Genomic DNA, 25,145 nt, shown 5'->3' on the forward strand with positions numbered 1-25,145 from the left:
TTGGTTAGTTCGTGAGAAACCCACTTATCAATTTTGTTCACCTTGCCAATTTCAGAAAGATGTCGCAATGCAAATTGTATGGTCAACTTTCATCCTGATAGCAAGTTCCCTTATGGATACAATTGGATTTGCTTTCACCAATGCTTTCAGATCATCATTTTTCATGGTCGTTTTGGGTCTTCCACGCGGTTCGTTTTGTAGTGAAAAATCGCCAGACCGAAATTTCTCAAACCAACGCTGCACTTTTCGATTATTAACAGTATTCTCCCCAAACGCCTGGTTTAAGTAAGTTTTGTGCAGATTTTACAGCATTTTTACCAAGTTTATATTCATACAAGAAAATTACACGGTGAAATTTATATTAGTACATAATTTAAAACAAATTACAAAAGGGAACATTTTTGAGAAAATCTCATATTACTCTGGTGTTGTACAGTACGACTATAAAAGAGGTTATGTCAAAAACAATAGCATATGGAAAACAGGGAGAGAAACGTTTGTATGTAAAAAAAAATGACATTTTACATGCATCAACCTAATACAAAAAATACGATTTTAAATATCAATTATCGATTTGATTATTTATTTAAATTATTAAGAATAAATGTATAATATATAAGAGAATAATGTGTATAGTATATACTATACTATCTTCTTTATCCTCATAACTGTAGTACAACGTTATTACTGATCAAATATACGTACGAGCTAACCGTGGAACGTAAACACTCGGCTAAATAGTAAACAAGAATGTACGTAATACTTATATATACTTCGTACCTTCCTAACCTTTATATTATCTTCGCATAAACATACACAAACATAAACACGCTGAGAGATATGTATACTCGCGAGAAACGATATATTATTATTGCAAATAAATATGTCTCTGTTGAGAGAAAAATTTAATCTCCATTTTTTATTTTTTTTGAAATTGATTATAATATACTCGTATTAAATTATGATATTAAACGTGTTCATTTATGTTCAATCAAATATCATTAAAATAAAATACTAATTTAATTGTTAATTATTATTCGTAAAATAAATTTTCGTAATGAGAAAAATTTGGGTTTTGAGAAGAGTATGATTTTTGATAGTGAATTTTTTTTGTTTTGTTTATGAAATGTTGAACAATGTAATTTATATAAGTAATTTTGAATGAAAAGTGTTGTCAGTGATTTTTGAATGACGATATATACATGTATTTTATAATTTAAAAATAATTCTTAATAATATTAATTAGTTATTAATATGAAAATAAAGAAAAGGTAGTAGAAAAAATTTCCATTAATTTTCTTATAAAACAATTTTAAAATTGCATAATTGTGTAGTAATTCGATCGTGTCATAGTAGATTGTGTTTTAAACGTGACATATCATAAACTAATTTAATAAAAAACAGTAGCAATTATTCATTCAGTCGGAAATAATTGCATCTTGGATACATTTTAAAATTTTACTTCAGTAAAGAAAAGAAAGCAATGCAGACAGTCAACAAAATTTGTTTATGATAAAAGTGTAATATCAAAGAAAACATTCTGTGAATGATTCGCACGTTTCCGGTTTAGAAATCTTAATGTCGAAAATGCACCTAGCTTTAGTCAACCAATTGCTGAAAAAGTCAATGAAATTATGCAAAAGTTGGAGCAAGCAGTCGTGACATTGCTGAGGAACAAAACATCAATCAGCAAACAGTTTGAAACCATTTGAAAAAGGCTTAATACTAACAGAAATTCGATGTTTGGGTGCCACATGATTTAAAAATAAAAGAAATATAATCGATCGAATTTCCATTTGCGAATCGTTGCTAAAACGGAACGAAATCGACCTAATTTCTAAAACGTTTAATAACGGATGAAGAAGAAAGGATCACTTAGGACAATAATCAAAGAAAAAGATTATGGTCGTAACAAGGTAAAGTTCCACAAACGGTGACAAAGCCAAGGGTTGACGACAAGAAAAGTGATACTGCGTGTTTGGTGGGATTGGAAAGGTATCCTACATTATGAGCTGCTGCCACCTAGTCAAACAATTGATTCTGATCTCTACTGTCAGCAATTAACAATATTACGACAAACAATTAAAAAAAGCTCGCCAGAATTGATTAACAGAAAGGGTGTCGCGTTCCATCATGAAAACGTCAAACCAACATGCATCTTTGATGATCTGGCACAAATTGAGAGAGCTCGGTTGGGAAATTTTGATGCATCCACCGTATAGTCCTGACATTGCACCATCAGATTACTATTTGTTTCGGTCTCAGCAGTACTCTCTTAAATGTTATTATCAAAATATACCTGTAAAAATCACTTATCGCAGTTTTACCGCACAAAAAATTCCCAGAAGTCTTACAATAAGACAATAGTGATTTCATAAAAAAAATAACAAAAAATTGTCGATCAAAATAGTAAAGTATTTAATTGGATAAAATATATTGGAAATAATATATATGAATGTGAGATTGTGAATTTAGTATAATAATTGGCAAAACTTTTTTTGGCTACTTAATATATGTTTGAATAAATCCTAAAGATATATGTATGAATGCCATATATCACCTACACGTATGTAGATTTAGATTAATTTTTAAAAAGTGGTACAGAATGAAAACTGATTTATTGCTTATCAAATATTTGAATTCAATCAAATGGTCAGTCGATGTCAGCAGAACTAGTAGAACAAAATTAAAAAGAAATATATTTTAAGGTTATGTCTTGAAAATCTTGTTTTTTCAAACCATTCATGTTGTCTTTTAATATTTTTGAATAGTAAGATGAGTACGAAGAAATGTTAAAAGATGTAGCAGATTTATCTATTTTCTTGAACATTTTGAACACACCTATATTTATATTTAAACATTTACGTTATTTAAGAAGTATTGTGCAAAATTAAAACTAATTTAGTGTTTATCAAATTGACTTACAAAAATCACAATGATTTGCATCGATAGACAACTCGCACAAGTTTGTTCATAAGTTACATGTCCAGTCTGTGTAAATGAGTAAACGGTAGTTCATTTTTTTCCTAGACGCGTTCCAACATATCTACGGTTATTCAGTTCACAGCATCAGGGATGCTGTTTTTCAAATTGTCCAGGTGTTGCGAAAATAAAGAAAACCTACGCAACATTTTTAACGTATACCCCGCAAAAAGAAATTGTAAGGTGTGTAAATCAGATGACCGTGAAGTCCCAGAATGGCATCGACGATTCATGACAGGTCCAATCTAGCGCTCTGATAGGTCGGAACTCGGATGTTCGCAAACGGTTCAGTGGAAATGAGGAGGAGTATCATTCCATCGAAAGATGAGGTTAGGACAATCTTCCTTTAGTTGAAGTATAAGTCATTCCATTAACATGTCCAAGTAGAGGTAAGTCCCGTGACAGTTGACTTGGCAAACAAGAAAGGCCCATACACTTTGGGTCTGTTCGTCGCGCAATACACGCGAATACGTGTACACGGACAGACACGTAAACTTATGGACAACAAACTTACGATTGTCATCAATCATTGTACATACCATTGTGGAATGCGTATGTCAGTTCGGTAAAGGATAAATCAGATATTCTTTTGTATCATATTTTTTAAATAACCCTGTAGAATAAACGCATATACGGCATACAAATATAAGTAGAAAAAAGCATTTACATTCAAACAAATTTATTATTTAAAAAATATATATATATACACAGGAGGAAAACAAATTCTGTCAAAGTTTTCTTCCTAAATTTATTATAGTCATTGCAGGATGGCCAGGAGACGTGTGAGTATATCCACTCCCCCGAACCTATCATATACATGCATGCATATATATATATATATATATATATATATATATATATATGTATGAATTCAAAATTAATCGAATGGAAAGCCGATAAATAAACTTGAGAGAGTGTACAAATCTCCCGATCAAAATTGATTGTGCGTGAGTGGTGTTCGCGATAAACGAGAATACACATGCGTGTGAGTGAATTAATAAATAAATAAATAATATACGTGAAATATAAAGAAATAAAGGAATAAATGATTAATTAGAAAAAAAACTCACCTTCCAATTAGAAACGGCACCCTTACGTTGTTTAGCTCGCGTTTTAGATTTACTTTTGATTATTAATACACCTCTTTGTTCGCATGCTGGATTATTCGGATCATCACCTGGACCTAATTTGATGCTGTATTCTTGTAAATAATTATGCGCATCCTTTTGCGATACTGCACGTTCCAACGACACCACTATTTTTGCCCACTGTATAATTCAAAATGTTCGTTTATTTGTTTGTTTTTTTTTTATTCATTTATATAAATAAATGTTTATCGAATTTAATTTAAATCACATTTAATAATAAAAATAATATAGAAATATATATATATATATATATATATATGTTTGTATATTTTCGTATGACAATTCTTTCTCATTTCACCGTTTTAAAATCGTATCTCATCTATTTGTCCCTTTCAACTCACAAATTTCATTATAATTTATAATACGTTAAATTTCCAGTACATTCGTTAGTGGATTTGGCATTTGCAATATGATTTACGTAATACTACTTTTCCTCTTTTGCGTATACCTATCGTTATTATTATTATTATTATTATTATTATTATTATTGTTATTAACATAGAGATTTAATTGTCCATGAAATTGTGTGTTATAACAAATTTTGAAACGTTTCAATATTATTCGCAGTAAATCTAAAAAGAATTTAACGTTTTCGATTAATGTACGAGTAAACTTCAGAAAGATTTCATTTATTCCAATTTGTTATTTAGGATTGTTTATATAAGTATCTAACGTCATTTGAACAAAAAAAATTAGTTATAGTGTTTTCATGATTTGTAAGTTAACATTACATTTACGGATTTTTTGTTCATTATTTTTTTTAAAAATCAACATATGTTTTTAAGAAATAATATTAAAATTTTACATATAAATAATATACACATATATATTTATAATAATAAGTATAATAAAAAAAATATATATATAAACATATGTTTTAATAAAACATATAAATAATAAATATTATATAATAAATAAAATATAAAAACATATGCATATAAAAAATAATATTTAAATCTTATATATATGTATACTTAACATATGTTTCAATATAATATATAAATAATAATAAATAATAAATTATATATAATAATTAAAATATAAGAACATATATTTATTAAAAATAATAATTAAATTTTATATGCATGTTATATAATAATCAAATTTTTAATGAGTCAAATTGACTCAGTCGGTAAATTTAGTATTAAAAATGAAATCTATAAAATTTACGTAAAATCTTACTTGTTTTACAAATTCCTTTTCACTCTGTTCGATCACGTGAGCATATGTATTACCCATCATAGCTATTAACATGTTCAGCAATAATATCGGTACTAAAACCATAAATATGGCAAATACCGTTTTACTGAGGTTAGGATAAGTCGTATAACTTAAATCGGTGTACTGCAAATAAAAAGAAATACATACAAATAAAAATTCAATAATAGGATAAGGTTGTTGAAGTCATACTTTTGAAGTATTTAATTGAATATCGTATTAAAAGGTGACAGTTAATTGTTTAATAACGTCAAAATGATAATTGATTCAAGCAATTAGGTTTGTTACCGATTGCGTTTTTACGTCACGTTTTAATAAATAAGTTTATGATAGTTTTTTTTTTTTTTTTTCTGTAATTTTGTAAATACGTTAACATGTTTTGCAATGATATATGAACCATTTATTTTGAAAGTGTCCTGACTCCATTTTCCCCCAAAAAATCAAGTTAGCTACCGTAACAGTTACATTTTTACATGATCTTTTCATTCTGAAGCAATTTGTTACAAATATATTTAAAATCATGAAGATTTTGTAACAAGAAAATTTGCCGATTAACTGAATAATAAAAAGTTTATTTCGAAAATTGCCTAACTCTATTCGTCATTTATTATTTTTCGGTTGCACATGGTTATTGTACAACTTCATCTTACGTATCAATAAAGCATTTGAGGTTGCTTATATTCCGAGTAAATATGATAATACTTTATTGTAAATAAAATGAGACAAGAAGATTTTGTATAAACAAAATTATTAGAAGACGCAATTTTGAAAAGGTTAAAGAATTCTGATGAAGAATCAATAAACTGATTAAAAATATGTTGCATGCGTTTTGTCAGGAATGAACTGTATCAAATTTTCTACAAGACATCAATGAATGAGAATGAAAATTTGAAAGACCTGAATTCATTACCACGTCGTGGTAGACCAAGAAAGTTCGAAAATATTGTACTGACACCACTATATAAAATATCAGACAAATTACAACAGCAAAATTCAAAGACATAATTGATCTATTACGATATATATCACCGAAACATCATGATTTCTTCAAATCCCTTTAACACACACAAAATGTTGATGAGTAGTAAATTGTTTTGTAGGTTATGTTTGTAATTTTGTACGTTATGTTGCTAAAAAATGTTTTGAATCGCATAAATTATGTTTCTGTAATGTTTTAAAGATATGTAAAATAAATTAAGTATTGTTTTTTCTAATTTGAAGCATCTTGCATTATGTTGAATGGAGTTAGGTCCCTTCGAAATTTTATAACAAATCAAATTGTTAATTTTCAAAGTGGCCTAACTCTATTCGTGGTTAGAAAACTCATATTATTCACTTAATAATTGCCATTATTTTAATAGAAACTATAAATTTAACTCCTGTATATACACTTAAGCAGGATGACTCATTAGTATCCTATACGTATATTTTTAATTGCATTGAAACATAAACTCTTCAATATCTCGATTCGAACATAAATGGAGTTAGGCTACTTTCAAAATAAACGGCTTTTATTATTCATAAATTTTAAATCTTTTATATTTTATAGTATTGAAATAATTTTTTTCTCAAAATGATATTTTTTATAGTTTAATTTTGTTTTATTATTTTTATTCGTAAGAAAAACGTTTTGTATTTTAAATCTTATTTGTAAAAGATTTTTACATTGTATTGGCACGAATTAATAACACATTGTTTGTTTTTTTGTTAACACTATTTTATGATAAGTTTATTTTATAGGTTTTGTCGAAATATATATATATATGTCGACAAATCCAAATCAAAAAAAATAAAAATGAATGAAAAATCTTTCTTCAAAAGATCGTTTAAAAAACATTATCAAATATTTAACAATAAAACAATAATGTAAAATAATAGTGAAAAATTTTGTTATTTAAATTGATAAAAAAAAAAAAACAAAGAAATATTTTGTTAATAATTGTAAATATTGACTGTCCTTTAAACGTATCAATAAATGAACCGTTGATTTTGAAAATGGAAAAAGTACATTTTGTTAAATAAATAGTTAACGCGCTAGTTTTTATTACAAATTAAAAAATAAAATTTATATTTCTCTAATCAATTCAAATTATCTTCAAATATAAAATAAATCTATGATGGTTTTACGAATATTTTTAAACCTATTAGAAAAACGCAAACCATTAGGTATTTTATAATAGCATAAAATGAAATTGTACCAATTTCCAAAATCAACAATTGAAATATTACCTTGGGTGGTTATTTTTGTTTGAATTTTATTCTTAGGTATGATTTAAACTATAGATGATACCACGATCCTCATTTCTTATATAAAATCATTTCAATATTAATTTATTACGGTTTTTTAATTATGTCAAAAAGAATACAAATATTTCGAATTTGATTAAAATAAATAATAAAATTAATATTAAAAAAATTTATAAATAATACAAATGTTTTATTTTTTTTATTTTTATATAAAATTACATATTTTGTATGATTATTTTCTTACAGGATACGACTTGTGACAACCTTATTTTCTATTAATCCTTTCGGTACTAGCGCCGTATATATCCGGCATCAATCTGATTATCTATATGTACAAATATCGGGATATTGTTTAACATTGTTTTATTAACACTAAACCTATCAAGACGCTTTAATTTATAAAAATATGATGTTAAAAAAGACTCACGTTATAATCGCCAAGTGTTATTTGAAGTAACGCCATCCAAGTAGAATGATAAGAATTATATAGTGATGATTTAACACCTGGGAATCCTTTATAAAGAAAATAAAATGATTGAGAGAATCCAAATAAAACGACGACATAAATGATACCAAATGTAAGCATGTCTCCTGTTATCATACTGTATATCATAGTGACGAATGGTCCAGTCAGTCGAATAGCTCTGTTTCATTAAACAAACATTTATTTCATCAATAAATCCATTTCATCAATTTTCAACGAGTTAAACCAGTGTGGAGTTTAGTTTGAAGAATCCCTCAAGGGATGAGTAATTAAAATCACAAGCAGTGACGAGTATAAACGTCGAACACAGGACAAATACATCAATTTAAGTTTAGTTCAATTGATTAAGTTACGCACAATGTTTGAGGGATTACACTATTATATTCAAAATAAGCAACATTTGTTGTTGCAAATGGTATTGATGTTAGAACAAAAAATTATATATTATTCATAATTATAAAAAATGAAAGATTAGAAAAATAATTAGAATAAATTTGGTTGATTTCAGTATGGTAATTTTGAAAACAAAGTTGAGTATCTTAAATTTTTTTACGAATTTCAGATCAAATGTCAACGTCTTCAAAATAAATTTGTTTTTAATAATGTTGAACAATTTTATTGATGATACAATAAAAAAACATATCAACGAATAAAATATTGATCATATTTTATTAATATGATAAATTTTTATGGTAAATATTAATTATTTATTTTAGACGACGAGTATGCACGTCGGCTACACTAAAATCAAGTTTCGAATCAACGTTTATACAAATAGAATGCAATTAATCGTTTAATACGGTTATTAAATGTACAAACAGATTCATGCGTGTTCTCGATTTAATCCAAAAAAAGGGAAAGACAAGATTTGAAAGAAAAAAAAATAAATAAATGGATAGAGTTAAATTTCTTGGGGTTGGGGGGGGGGAAACAAAAAAAAAAGAAATCCGAATAAAGGATGAGGAAATTTCTCGTAACGAAGGCTCTTTACGTTAATCGTTTTTTCATCCCCTTGTTTCTTTCCCTTGTGAGGAAAAGAAAAAAAGGTTATAGAGAAGAAACTGCTCAGAGAGAGAGAGAGAGAGAGAGAGAGAGAGAGAGAGAGAGAGAGAGAAAGGTAGGGAAAAGAAGCTGAAGAATTATTATCTTCGCAGCATATATTCCCCTTCCTTTTATCGTTTGCTATATCCGTAAAATGACAGCACTTATTGCGGTCTCGTTATCCTCTGGTTCCACTCTCTCTTTCTCTCTCTTTCTCTTTATAGAAGAATATATGAAAGGATAAAACGAAAAATTAAGAAAAAATACAACAAAATGAACTAAAAGTGTTTCTATTGATGTAAAAATGTTTCAATCATTTTACAAAAAGAATAAATAAATGAATACAAAAAATAGAAAAAGTAAGATTATGTCGTATGAAAATCTGAAAAACACGTGTTACGTGAATAAATTGAAATAATTGAATTGAAATATAGCGCCATCTATTGAAAACTTACAGAATCTAAAGACTTAGATAACCTTTAAATATTAAATTGTTAAACTAGCAATAAATGATAATAAAAAATCGGGATAAAAACTATCCTATATTCTAAGTTTAGACAAATCACGCAAAATTAAATAAATTTCACTGAAATCGTTTAGGCAGTTTCCGAATTATTAAAGAACAAACATTGTGACACGAAATTTTTATATATAAAAGGATAGAACAAAAAATTAAGAGAAAATACAACAAAATGAACTAAAAGTGTTTCGAATTGATGTAAAAATGTTTAAGTCATTTTACAAAAAGTATAAATAAATTAATAAAACATTAGTTTATTTTTGAGTTTCATAAATTTACCAATAAATCTCAAATATGACTAACCCTAGCAAAAAAACACTAATATCATAATATAGTCCTGAATTTTTCATGCAACTTTTTTCTTATCCAATTGTCTGCTACTATTATACTTTCAGAGCTATTTATGTAGCAAGAGCTAGTGAATCACCCTGTATATAAATACATATTCTTATATTAATCAAGAATATAATTAAAAAAAAAAGGAAAAATGTCAAAAGAATGAATCTATAATCGAAATTAAGTAACGAGATAACCTATAATCCCATACTTGTAGGATGGTGGTGGGTTATCGCAAGTTTTTTCTTCGTTATACTCTTTGACCTATTCTCTTCTATCTTTGTTACAACTAACTCGATCATCGTTTCTTAACAAAATCCACTTGAAACAATTAGATATTCTCTCTCTCACTCTTGTACACTTCTACTTCCCAGTTTCATTTAGGTTAATAAGATTACAATCCAATGGACCCTTCATTTCTTCCCCACCCTCCCTTTCAATCCCTGTCCCTACACCCCTTTTTCCAAGCCGTTGTTCTATGTAAAATCTGTTCGTTGAACAATGCAACCACGGATAGATAGATAGAGGAGACTACTTTTCGTCCAATTTTCTGTCGAGTCTGTACATTCCCTTGAACTTAACTCAGTTGACGTGGATTTATGAACGTCAGTAACCTCAGTGACTAGATAAGGTCATATATCGATTAGAGTTAGGAAGAAGATGAGAGGAAGAGAGTCCTTCGCTTTACTAATGAGCCAAAACTCCGATCGATACTCTGACATATCAGGAACGGAACTGAACGTAATTGCATCATCATCATCTTCAAAGTTATCATCGTCATTATTATTGTTATTATTAATTAAATCCCTTTTGATGTAGATGTTTCTACAAAATATTTTATTTATTTATTATTATTAATAGGTGACGTTAGAAATTGGAAAAATTCATTCAATTAAATATCAAATTCCGTTAATGTTCCTATAACTGAGCAAGATTTCTCCATTCCCAATCCCACGTACCCCATTTTGTTAAGATCTATTTTAATATTATCTTCCTACCTACGTCTTGGTCTACCTAATGATCTTTTTCCCATTCGATCTAGCACTTGGTATTTTATATGCGGTTAGATTCTCATCCATACGTGTAACCTGACTTGCCCGTCTTTAATAGATTCAATTTTGTGACGTTAATAATATCCAGACTATTGTATAATTGACGGTAATTCTACGTTGTATGGATTTTTTTCTCCGTTCACACCCGTTACCTCGTCGCGTTTTGCACCGATGATTTTTTATTCCGACTACTTTATTTTCGAATATCCTCAATTTTGTCTCGTCTTTGTAACATGAGCAATCACGATTCGTTGCTCATAAATGATTACCGGTAAGATAATCGTTCTGTAAATTCTAATTTTTTTTCTACGCTTAGACAACATCTGCGAATCGAGTGGTTTATTATTAGAACGAGAAAACACGCATTACTCAAAATTAATTCTTTTCTTGAGTTCTTTATTTTTATTTCATTAATTTGATTTAGAATCGATTAGAAATACTTCAAATTGAAAAAATGTTATCACGAACGAACGAGTTTACGTTATTACGAATATTATGAATTCTATCAGTGACCATTTAAATTCAGTTTTTTTTTCAACGATTATTTGTCAACCAAGTTTTGTTTTGCTTTATGTAATAGAGTTGTAGTATTAATAATTAATGTTTTTTTATTATCTTCTACTAAAGTATATGTTGATAATTGTGTTAAACAGTTCAACTGTAGATCATTTTCATTTTTGTCCATTTTTTTTTATTGACATATTTCAATTATGAATTAAACCGAAAAAGTGATAATTCATCCATTTGGTTTAATTCGATGTGAAAATTAATATTTATTTTTATCAGAAAATGTTTTTAGTTTTAAATGTATAAACAGTCGTAGATTTAATTTGTATTACAATTCGTGTTACTATTCTTTTTTTTACAGAATCATATTATATATTAAAATTTTACAATGACTTGGTTGACCTCTTAAGTCACCCGACATTTAACTTTTTTAGTCTTCTATTTATGGCAAAAAAACGATTGTTTATAAATATAAGATAGAAATAGGAAGATGAACTTTATGATCATATTTAAAATTTAGTTAATATTATTTCCAATAGAGTTGGAATATTTCAAAGAGTTGGACAATCATCAACTTGACGAATAGAAGATTATACTTTTTACATAAAAAAATAATTTCTTGATCAATTCTTATAACTAACAGAACAAATTATAAATATTCGATAATCATAAACGAATCATAATATTAGATAATCTTTTTGATTTCATTACAATGAATTTTTTAAACATTACACAATTAAATATTGAAATTCCAACATTAATATACTTTTAAAAAATCTCCGATCCTATATTAAACATTACTAAAAAAAAAAAAATTATAAATAATAATGAAATACAATAAAACATTTACAAAAATATATCAAATTATTCTAAATTTAATATTATTATTATTAATAAACATTTTTACATTTCTAATATAACATTAATTATGTTCTAAATATACATATTAATTTTTTTGCAAAAAAAAACTTTTTACTGGAGTCTACCAATAAGATTGAAAAGAAAACACCCTATTTGATCTTATTAAAATGAGCTTTTTAAACATTACACAATGAAACATTGAAATTCCAACATTAATATACTTTAAAAAAATCTCCGATCCTATATTATACATTACTATATAAAAATTATAAATAATAATGAAATACAATAAAACATTTACAAAAATATATCAAATTATTCTAAATTTAATATTATTATTATTATTTGTATTAATAAACATTTTTACATTTCTAATATATAAAATATTAACGAAATATTATATACATATATACATATATAGCCGACCTATCTTCGTAATGAGAGAACTTGGAGAAAATGAATTTAGGGTGTTTCAGATTGGTTCTGATATAATGGCAACTATAGTAAGTGCACTTATATACTCATATTATGATGCCATAGCATAGAAAGTAGAGAGTAGTGAGTAGAAGTGGGTAGACGAAGTTAGTAGAAGTGCACGAGTAGTAGCACTGGCTTTTACTCATTATCAAACGTTGATGTACTTAAATGACATTGCCAGAGACAAAAGGGACGCGTTGATGGACAGTAATTATACCAGAGTGTGTGATACCACTTTGACACTACATCAACTAAATAAATCTAATATCTTTTACCTCCTTTTTAACCCAACGTTATCTTTTAAAGTACGTTCTCTCGATAGTCGGATATTTCTTTTTAAAAAAGGGATCGATGATAATAAGAAAATGTTTGCGAATATCTGGCTACAATAATAATCGAAAAATGCATAATGCATTTGGTAAACCCTTCGATTCTGTATGTGACAACCCACCCCCTACCTTTCCCTCCTCACAACTCTCCACGAAGAAAAATTTCGTTTAACTTCGAGAACAGAAAGAAAGGAAAGATCGTGTACATATTTCTATGTGTGTATTTATATATGTGTATATATATATATATATATATGTGTGTGTGTGTGTGTGTGTGTGTGTACGATGAAATAAAGAAAGAAATAATAGAAAGAAAAAAAGTAAAGCTGCTATTAAAAATGTTTTCTTCATATTTCCGGAGTGCATCCTGTTCGAGAACAGAACAGAAGGTAAAGCACGCATGCTTTGAATTTAGATCAGTGTTATAACGAAAACTGTTCAATTTTCTTGTATATATATATATATTGTAATATAAATATATGTATGTCTGTGTTACCAAAGACCGAAATTGGATAATGTCAAGATCCTCATGGTGAATGTTAACACATATCAAATACTATTCGGTGAAAGATTGAATATTTGGGTTTGTTTTTCTACATTGATATTTCGGACATACACCGAACGATTATGTGAATCTTAACATTATTTAATTTTGGTCTTCCACGGTAACATAAATACATATACAGTAAGGAGCATAACTGAACCAATAATCTCTAGTTTTGTATAAATCATTATTTATTGCTAAGAATATAAAAGAATATTTAAAAAAAATGAACATTATAGTAAGTTTTATTACAATTAGAAGTAACATCAGAAATTTTTTCAATAATTAATATCTCCTCGTTGTCTCCACTGACAAACAAAATGGATATATATACAGTGGCGACCATATACTTACATACACCTAGCAAGATCATATTGAAATCGTTGTATACATGTTCATTCAAGAGATATACAAAAACCAATTTAATTTTTTATAAGTCCCTAGCTTAAATTATTAAATAAAAGGAAAAGGGATTCTTAATTGTTCATATTTAGAAAATTGTTAATATTTTTCTATTCCTAAGTAAGGATATTCAGAGACAGAAATCAGTACACATGAAAGTTTGATGATGAATATCTTTTGAACGCTTAATTTAATCGCCAAAACATAAGATACCATTTTTATAGAGCAGTTAATTTCCTACAAAAATTTGTATTGCGCATTTTATAATAGTCATTTATTGTCGAGTTATAAAATTCATAAACAAAAATGAAATTTGTCTAAAAATCATCAAACTTAAATCTTCAATATCATTCAAATGGTGAGGTTTACGGAAAAAATATAAGATACCTTTTTTGTAGAGCATTAAATTTCCTACTAAATTCTTTCAAAACATTTTTTTGTACAATCAATTAATGATGAGGTATGAATTTTATTCTATTGGACTAAGAAAAAAATAAAAAACTGCGATGCGGAGGATCTTCCTATTGAAATTAAAAGCTCATATTTGGTGAGAATTGTTTTAAGGTGTCTAGCAATCCATTTTTCCGTGGTACTTGTAAAAAAAGAAAATAATTGATTTTTTTTTACCCACCCTAATATATATATATAACATATTATTAATAAAGTTAATATAGTAACTATACGAATTATTAATTTTCCTATATGCATTTATATTTCATTTTCAAACGAGCAAATCACTAATCTTTAAATCGATTAATAATATGTGGCCATTTAAGCGTTAATATTATAACTAGTCATAGTGACTAATCGGTGTTAAATATAAACTCTGATCTAAATATAAATTATATGGTATAAAACAAAATAAAGTGTAAAAGCGATCCAATTATTATTATTATTCCCAATGCAGTAAAATACAGGTCTTTTAGCTGCATTGAAAATGATTTTACCTTTCGTGTAATAGGTTCATAATTTGGGGAATTCGATATGAAAGGATTCACAGCGTTCTCTATGCACGAGTTGCCGCAGAAACGTGCAACGTTATAATATAGTATAATAGTAACTATATATATGTGCACATATATCTGTATGTGTACACGTGTATACATACTTCCTATCGTTCCATTAAACAGGTAACATTTATTGCCAATGCATACGTTTTATTTCTTCGATTATAGAATCGATTATAAAATAGAATGAATCGCGATATATGTGTATAAACGAACTTGGATTGAGTTGAAAACTTTTTCTGAAACTTTTTTGGTTACATTTGAAAACAAAAATGTTCTTTTAACCGATTTAAAATTGTCTTTATATTAGTTATACTGAATTTATTGCCCGTAGGGACGAATACAATCAAGCAACCAACCCTTAATTAAAACTTCGAAACATACAATCAAGAATTTACCATTTCTTTTTTTTTTTTAGATGCAAAAATTGGACAATTGAAGTTCGAATCAACCCTACCACTACCAACGCTTGCCATGAGGACCGATCATTCATATAAAACCAATGTAATCTAAAATGTAAACTAAAAACTATTGTTATCAATTTGTGTCAAAAAGAATGATAACGTTAATGTTTAATTAATGTTTAAATATAACTATGATTGAATAATCAAGTTTGAACAAGGTACTAATGTTCTATTACCATTGATTTGTTTTAAAGTTGTCATTTTTAATTATGAAGTGTTCAGTTATAGCATACTGGATGTAGGAGATTCAACGTATGAAGTTCACGAAAGAAAAAAGTTGAGAATCCCTGTTCTATGTGTCAGCATTGTCCAGATATATTAGGTGGTTGAATAAATTCACGCCGTTTACTAATAGAGGTCAGTAGTTGCACTATTTTAATATGGCTGAAGGTTACAGTTAATGTATACGAAAGTACTGTTAATAAGCTGTAATAATCAGTGTGGTACATTAAATCGAAATGAAAAGAAAACAACCTTTTATTGGATTAAAAATGTCCCGTTTCGTAGCAACAAAAAAAGAACATTTGCGGGAAGCATTTACTTAACTGCTTTTATTCGAATAAATCTGTCGGTAAAATTCATCGTTTGCTAGTAGAGGTTTATGGGGTACATGTTCTATCTGGAATAACTGGCAGAGATAGGTTCGGACGATTTAAAGAGAATGATTATGACATTAATGACAAAGAGTATTCTGGTTAGCAAAAAAAGATTGAATATGATGAATTGGAGGTACTGTCGGTAGAAGAAGTAATCAAATCATCAATGTTTATCGATACCGATAACAATTATTTAATTTGAGTCAAATGATGAGAAATATACGCTCGAATTATGTCAAAAATATGATTAAATGATTTTTCTTTATGACAATGTTATATTATAGGTTGCAAAACCAATAAAGGAAATCTTGGAGAAACTTGGATGAGATGTCTCACCCCACCTATCCTATTCATTAGACCAGGAATCGAAAACCCGTATTTGGCTTTTTGCTGAACAAAATGCGGCATTTAAATTTTTAATAAAAATCTGTTGTGTCCATTAAAGAACCGATAGTTATCCAAAAATAAAAAAATCTATAATGCGTCGGTAAATTAAATTTAAATAAAAAGTATATATGCATAGATAATGCTGCTAGAACCACAATATTCGCGATACTATCACCGTTTTAGCATACAAACTCCTTTCAATTATTTAATATGTTATAATAATTCAAATGCCAGGATATTAGTTCTCGGGATTTTGACCTTATTTGAATACGCATACAATAATTGTGAACAATTTTTCTAATCGAAGAACTACATTGTAAGCAAACATAGAAGTGTACTAAATGATACAAGTTTAAAAGCGGAATTGTATTTAAAATGTACGAATTTGACTAAAATCGATTAAGAAAATCCATGTCTAAAAATAACATTAAATGTGAACTGAAATAAATAATTGTAATATTATTTGGATTATACTTTGTTCTATTTAAATTTACACGAATAAAATGAAATTTTTAAAATAATGTCGTTTTATTTAACATATTCACAAAAATCAAAAGCTCTCATGAAGAAGCATGAGAATATTTTAGAAACTTGCATCTGTATCATATATGTTTTTAAATATTAAAATACTGAAATGTGGAATTAAATTTACAGCTCCTTCAATTTGATTTTGTGTACGTTTAATATTGAAATGATATTTCCTTTCCGAAAAGGATCTCAACTTTTGCACTAGATGTTACTTCTTTAGGTAACTACATGTTTCGTTCGATGCAACATGGCTTTTTCAAGTATCATTTCAAATTTTGCGAAGATATCAAAAAATATTTCGAAAATTGGATAGCTTTAAAAGAATCTCAATTTGCGTACAATAAAATCCATGTGTTATCCGAAAAATGTAGGAATAGGGAATAGCTTTCGAAATACAATACTTTGTGAATAAAATATAATCCACCATTTATATTTTTTGAAATAAATATTGATTGTCGTTGAAATCAATTATCCAATAGGATCCATCGATCATTATCTTTACGGAAACAAGAGTTTTGAAGATTTATGCAAGCGTATGCGAGAAGAGGGTTGCTTAGTTGGTCGGAAACATTATCACGGAAATAGATTTATTAGTTTGAACTTCTGGCCACACTCTTGGCATGAAAGAGAAGAGAAAGAGAAGAATAGGTTAGGGTATGTGTACGCCTATGGGGGCCGGCCATTGCACCAATGTACTTTCACGCCTATGAATTATCCTCGCGTTTTCGAATGATCGGCGCACGAAGCGACAAAGCGACGACGGTTATTTTGCATTAGCATATTCCTTCTTCATAGTCATCGTACCTTCGTACCTCTTAACGTCAAAACTTCTTGCCCTACGAGTCATTACATTGGCGTAGAACTTACATAAACTTTAATAATATCCCATATTTTCTGATACCGATCAGTAGCTAGTCCACTAAATGACTTTACATCGATGTATAATAACTTATGTCAGTTATTTATTACGTTTATAATGTTTTCGTATTTCGTAGTTGTTATCAATAAATTTTTAAATAATTTTTATTTGTAAATTTAAAATCTTATTAATCGTAAGTCACGTGAGATGTAACTTATGAATAAAAATATGTTATTATAATAATAAATTAATAATTTCATATATAATTATATATTTAATTTAATTATAATTAAGTTGTATATTAATTTATGTTATAATTAAGTAATACTCCTTCAAAAAAAAATTTATATAATTTTTAATAAATAATAAGTTATTATTATAATATTGGTAGAAATTGACTTATAAATAAAAATATGCTATTATAATAATTAAATAATTTCATATAATTATATATAATTATATTTAATTTAATTATAATGAAGTAGTGTATTAAATTATATTATAATTAATTAGTACTCCTTAAAAAAAAAGAAATAAATCATTTGTAATTAATAATAAGTTATTATTATAATAATTATGGAAAGTGACTTACAAATAAATATATGTTATTAATAATTAATTATTAATTTCATATATATAGTACTTCTTCAAAAAAAATAAATAAAAAAGTATATTGTAATAAATATTAAATTACTCATACAATACTAAACAATTTTGTTGCATATTATATTACCGAAACCACTTATAACTTAGGTTAGTAAGAATTATCAATATAAAAACCTGACGACCTATAATAGGTTGATTGAAAATTAATTTCTTCGGAGATTTTTGTGTTTGTTTGTCTTCAAGAACAAATAAACAAACAAAACAGAAAATAGAAAATAAAATAACCACAGAACGATAAGAAATTACCGGAACAAAGAAAAGTAATATTTCGAGAGATTAATTATAATTATATCGATGGTACTCGTTATCGTTTGGAACGTGACGTCACCAAGTGCAAGAACCCAACGAATAATTTTTTCTCGTTCTGAGGGGGTTGGTCAGACAAATTAATATTCGCTTTGCGATTCTTCTTTCCCGTACGTGCACACGCAACATTCCCCGAATACAAATAATAAGGTTTGTAATTAAAGATAAAAATTGCATTCCTTTTTTCTTCCTTCCCACCCCTCCCCCACTGCTCTCTTTCTCATTCTATCTTTCTCATTCTCTCTCTCGCTCTCTCTCTTTCTCTGTTGTTCTTACAGTTCAGGTCAAAAGTTTTTCAACTATAATAGATTTTCAAGATCAATTACACTTTTTCTAAATTTTATTGGTTTATTTTGTTCTAATAATAAAATTCGATAAAATTACAACCCTAATTGATAACATATGAAAAGTTTATAATGAGAAATAATTAATTTATTTAAAAGTCAGATGATACTTTCGAATCACCCTATATAAATCATAGCAAGTTCAATTTTTCAATTCTTTTGTTTCTTCCTTATCGACGTAACACGGTCGGTAAATAAAAATTCTCGACGGTTTTATAAATTTTTTTTTGTTTTCAATTTAATTCCTATCATTTCTCTCACCCCCCTCTCTCTCTCTCACGCCCCACGAGAAATATAAATGTTATCTCTTTTATATTATTTATTAAATTATTATCTTCGACCATGCGCGGTTTAGCGCGTTATTTTAACACGAACAAATTTACTTATTCAATTATTAAAACGTTCATATATTATTAATTTAACCGAAATTTGGTTTGAAACGGTAAAGATAATAAAATATATTTACACCAGGGGTACTCAACCCTTTTTTTTACTTTGCGCAAAAGCATATTGGTGTCGATTGAAAATCGATAATAATTAAAAGATTATCAGATTGAATAATAAGCAAATAATTCGCAATTAAATGCAAAATTACTGACATCTGGTGTTCAAATCTTGAATATAGGAAAGTAATGTCTTTAGAAAAAAAAAATGGCAGCTCCCATGATGTCATCCTCAACAATTATAACTTCAAAAGGTTTTTAAAACAATAATATCGAAAAGAATAAATATATTGTACAAATTTGTTTTAATTTAGTATTAGGTTTCTATTTATAAATATTATTTACTATGTAATATCTTTAGAAAAAAATGGCAGCTTACTTGATGTCATACTCGCAATTATAACCTCAAAAGATTTTTGAATAATAATATTAAAAAGGAATAAATGTATTATAAACTTTTCAAGTTCAATATTTGGTTTCTATGTATAAATATTATTCGTTATATGATGTTTTAGAAAACAAAAAATTGCAGGTTCCGTGATGTCACCCTCAACCATTATAACCTCAAAAGGTTTTCAAAACAATAATATTGAAAAAAAAAATATATATTGTACAAATTTATTCTAATTCAGAATTTGGTTTTTATTTATAAATATTATTCATTACGCAATGTCTTAAAAAAACAAAATGGCAGCCTCCATGAAGCCATCCACAGTAATTATAACCTCAAAAGATTTTCGAAACAATAGTATCGAAAAAAATAAATATATGATAAACTTTTCTAATTAATTATTTGATTTCTATTTATAAATATTATTAGTTAAAATGCAAATCTAACCTAATAACCTTAAAATTTTACTTTACTTAAGATATTTCTAAATAACAATTAACAATTTCCACCATGTTTACAATTATATCTACAAACTGTTGACATCTACGTTTGCTTTCAATCGCGAATCATTTTATTTTAAGATTTCCATGTCAAAAAATCGAAAATCTTAAAATATTTTTAACTTAAAAAAATAAAAATGTCTGATTAGAATAACCAGATAAATTTTCACGAGGCCCTGGACCACAATTTGAATCTAACTGACCTAATCTACAGAATAAACCCATTTCGCAAAAAACAAAACAAAATATTGTACATCAACAATTACATCACATAATTAATCTTTAACCATAAGATGATCGGTTACGTCAATGGTTTTCCGTAAGCTACTTATGAGGCAAGGATTCATCACCATGAAGCTTTGGCTCGCGGACGGTTTTTTTTCCTCTGAAGCTTTCCTCTAGAAAGCTTTGAAGCGCAATACTGTCTCGCATCTTCGATAGTGAATTCGAGTAGCATTCCAGCTTTGCTTTAACGACACTTTGACGAACGTCTTTACCTCGTCGGTAGAACCTACTTCGAGAGAATGCAACTTGGAAACTTGTGATTCCCCTCTCACCCTCCTATCTTTCCTCTACTCGACCCCCCTCCCCGGCCTACCATTTCCACTTCCATTTCCACTTCCACCTACACCAAATGCTACGACGACCATCTCGAGCCAAGAAGACGAAGAAGCAAAGCGGAAGTACCAAAAATATGAGAAAAGGAAAAAGAAAGAATGAAAAAGTTTCATTTTAAAAAGTAACAAAAAGAAAAAAAAAAGAAAAATAATATGAAAGAAAGATAGTAATAGGAAATGTTGGTAGGATCATCGGAATTCATATTTTTATTGGAAACGATCGAGATAAAAAGGTTACAAACTTTTGAAGAATTTCTTTAGGAAATAATTAATTTTAATTTATAAGTTTTTTGTTTTTCTTTTGTTCTTTCCTTGTTGAGATATTTCGTTAATTTATTTTTGTAATATATAAATAATACGAATATAATATGAGTTCTTATATATATATTTTATATATATATTTATATATATTATATTTATTATATAACATAGTTATTATATATATATAATAATTATGTTATATTAATTATAATAACATTATAATATAATAATATAATAAATATATATAATATAATTAAAATAATTATATTATATATATATTTATTATATTTATATTTCATTATTAGAATTTATTTATATTTTATTATTTATATTTTATATATATTTTTTATTTATATTTTATTATTTATATTTTATATATATTTTTTATTTATATTTTATTATTTATATATATTTTATATATATTATTTTATTTATTAATATTTATATACTTATTATTTTAATAAAATAATTGTATAAAGTAAATAGAAAAAAATAATTATATTTCAGTAGACTAAATTTTTATACAACGTGATTTCTTATAACGCGAATTTACAGAACGCGCAACATATTAACCGCGTTATGCAGGAGTCAACTATACAACAAATCAGAATAGAGGTAAAAAGTGTGCCTAGGTGAATGTAATAAGTTAACTGTGAGTTCGAAGTATATACACGTCGATTCAAAACTTAATTTCGGTACAGTTGACACGTATACTCGTCACCTAACATTATACTTGTCATTAAACAATATTACAAGTAAAAGTAATTAAAATGTCATCTGGTATATTACCAATAAAACTACTTCTTACAATCAACAGGAAAAACCACTTAGAAGATGTGTCATTTGCTGAAGAAATGAAATCCGTAAGATGTCACGATACTAGGTGCCATGACCTGCCAAGTGCCACTTTGCGTGGTACTTTGCTTTCAAAACTACCACACTGAAATTATCTGAGTTTCTTCGCATTATTTTTTTCTTTATTTTTCATCTTTATGAATTTAAATATTAGTTTTACAAATTTTCTAATATTCAATTGCAATAATTTTTTTAACGATTAATTGTTTATTTCCTATAAAATAAAAATGATCCACATTAAAGGTGTATGATTTTAATTAACCATCCTGTGAAAGATTTTGAACGTTAAACTTTTAAATACTATCACGAAAAATAAAAAATGACCCTATTTAAATTTTCTCGTAGAATATTTTACGATTTATAATGCAATTTTATAAGTCAAGAAATATTATTGCATAAATTGTATATTTCTTATTAATAAAATAAATGACTTTTAATAAAATGAATCATTTTAATTTCTATGAAATAAATTGTATAGGTTATAAATGAAGTATCTCATTACTGTTAGTATGAAAACTAAATTCCACAGTTAACTGGTTAAATATTAATTACTCATTTCCAATAATTTCATTAATGATCAGAAATGATTTCAATAAAACACAATTTTCTGTGAATGTCATCATTATTATCATTATAATCACCATAATCATCGTTATTAGTTAATCCTCCTCGATTTTTATGGATATAAAATCAATGCAAAATAGAATTATAGGTTAGGACATGATTTTTCCCAATTTAATTGGATATGGGAGATAATCAAGGCTCGCGTGGGCAGGGTCGCATCCCTGAAGTAAATCCTAAACTATATTTAAGATTTACCCGCTACCCTTTTGGATTTAATCGACATACCCAGCAAAAAACATAAGAAGAAACCAAGAACCGGGTACAGCGACAACCAAGATGGCGTCCTCGGCGTCCCGATCGCCAGCAAAACGACATGGTATGCAAGCGAGTATCAACAAATTGCTTATCACGAAGATCAATTTAGCTGGCTCATGGGTCTGAAATTTCAACATATATTTTATTAATAATAATTAAACATAATTTTTTAAAGGAGAATTTTGTTGCAGACCAGTGTAATTACTTTGAAACAATTGATATACGTCATTTCAATGGCTTAACATTTTCAATAAAAATATTTAAACGCAAATTAAATGAATAAACTAAAAAAAAAAGAAAATAAAAAATAGAGGAAGGAATATTACAGGAAAGTATATATATATATATAACCAGAGAATAAATCATTAGCATAATCATGATCATTATCGTCGTGATCTCGGTAAATCTTATATACGAAAATTTTCTTTGTGGTAATATATCAACGGGTGCATCTCTCGTGACTGGTTACAGTTCGTTGACCAACCGTTTGCGTAACATTTCTTGTTTATACCCGGATCCTACTCCCTACCATCTCCCCCTGCCCCCTCCCCTTCACCCCCCTCGTCATCCTTTCCTATCAAGTTGCTAGCCAACAGGGTATACTAGCTATTTCGCGATCAAGAAATGTTAGAAAAACGTTTCGCGAGATTAAAGAAGATGATATCTTTCCCTCCTCTATTTTTGTTCTCTTTTCCTTCTGCTACCCACTTTTGTCTTTTCTTTTATATTTTTTTTTTCTGTTTCTTTTTTTTTTCTAATACCAGTTGCTTGAGAAAGGATAGCAAGCCAACGTTGATCATTTCCCCGCCTAGCTGAACGAGAATGTAGCTGAGTACTCCGAGAACGGTGATACACTCAGCCGCGATGCGTGCCATCTCCGTTATCTCCTCCGGCCATTTAAGAAGAACAGCATCCAACTCGGCAGGTCTCAAGTAAACTGCCAAGGACAGCGACGTCAAATGGAAGACCAGGATTACCAAACGTTTCAAAAACTGTAACTTTTGTATAATTCTTCTATGAGATTTGATTGCTCAATAATCTTCATTTTTAATGTATTTATTTCTTATATTATTATTCTTATTATACTGTAATCAGTTATATCGTAACATTCGGTATTAATGTTAGGACGATATACAGGATTATTCAAAAAGGATTGTGCACAAATTAAAATAGATTTACTGTTTAACAAACTTCTAAATTCAATAAGATGATTAGTCGACTTTCAAAGAGCAAATAAAACAAAATAAAAAAGAAAATAAATTTTAGGTTATGTCTTGGATATTTCATTTTTCAAAACCATTTATTCGTCTCTTATTTTTCATTGGATAATAAGAAAAAAATGGCGGAATGTCATTAAAGAGTTTTAAAGATTTTTCTATTTCTTTTAGTCAGACGTGAATGTATATTAATATAAGGTTGCATCAGGATTGCGTCAGGGTTTCTAGGATGTCAGGTGTTTCAAGACGATGCAAAATAAAAGCTGATTTATTATTTATCAAATTTTTGAATTCAATAATATCAATCGATGTTCAAAAACCAAATAAAACAAACCGATAAAGAACTACTTTCTAGGTTATGTTTAGAAAATTTAATTTTTCTAAACTATTTATTCGTCTTTTAAATTCTTTAAACGATTTTCTTTTTATTCTAAACATTTTGAACAGACTTGTGTATGTATATTTATACAGAATTATTCAAAAAGTCTGATGCGAAATTCAATTTGATTTATTACATATCGAACAAACGTTATGTATCGAACGAATCATAATGATATGAATTGATAAACAATCAGTAAAAGTTTATTGTTCCATAAATTTGAAATCTGTTCTTAGAAACATGTAAACAGTAGCCCAAGTAGCCCATTTTTTCCCAAATGGGTTTGAACACATCACAA

General features: G+C 27.6%; 2 protein-coding genes across 7 annotated transcripts in view; one reads left to right on the forward strand and one right to left on the reverse strand.

The window, feature by feature from the left end:
* The window catches only part of LOC107071877 (uncharacterized), a 144,408-nt gene extending 126,121 nt beyond the window's left edge, over positions 1 to 18,287 (forward strand). Inside the window, exons 3-4 of one of the 6 annotated variants that reach the window (XM_089175033.1) lie at positions 15,574 to 15,777; positions 15,842 to 18,285. The gene's annotated coding sequence lies outside the window, so the exon portion shown is untranslated. Of the gene's footprint in view, positions 1 to 15,573 lie in introns of all 6 variants that reach the window. The other 5 variants (XM_089175034.1, XM_089175035.1, XM_089175032.1 and 2 more) reach the window with 5 other exon arrangements.
* iav (transient receptor potential cation channel subfamily V iav) overlaps positions 1 to 25,145 on the reverse strand; it is a 59,163-nt gene that overhangs the window by 18,387 nt on the left and 15,631 nt on the right. The window contains exons 4-8 of the mRNA XM_089175030.1: positions 24,013 to 24,249; positions 23,222 to 23,373; positions 8,023 to 8,239; positions 5,313 to 5,474; positions 4,053 to 4,250 (exon numbers count right to left, since the gene is read on the reverse strand). Coding sequence (XP_089031156.1) covers positions 4,053 to 4,250; positions 5,313 to 5,474; positions 8,023 to 8,239; positions 23,222 to 23,373; positions 24,013 to 24,249 — 966 coding nt within the window. The remainder of the gene's footprint in view (positions 1 to 4,052; positions 4,251 to 5,312; positions 5,475 to 8,022; positions 8,240 to 23,221; positions 23,374 to 24,012; positions 24,250 to 25,145) is intronic.

Source organism: Polistes dominula, unplaced genomic scaffold (assembly GCF_049000335.1).
Source record: "Polistes dominula isolate Pdom_NZ unplaced genomic scaffold, Pdom_raw_medaka contig_78, whole genome shotgun sequence".
In the NCBI taxonomy this organism is placed as follows: Eukaryota; Metazoa; Arthropoda; class Insecta; order Hymenoptera; family Vespidae; genus Polistes; species Polistes dominula.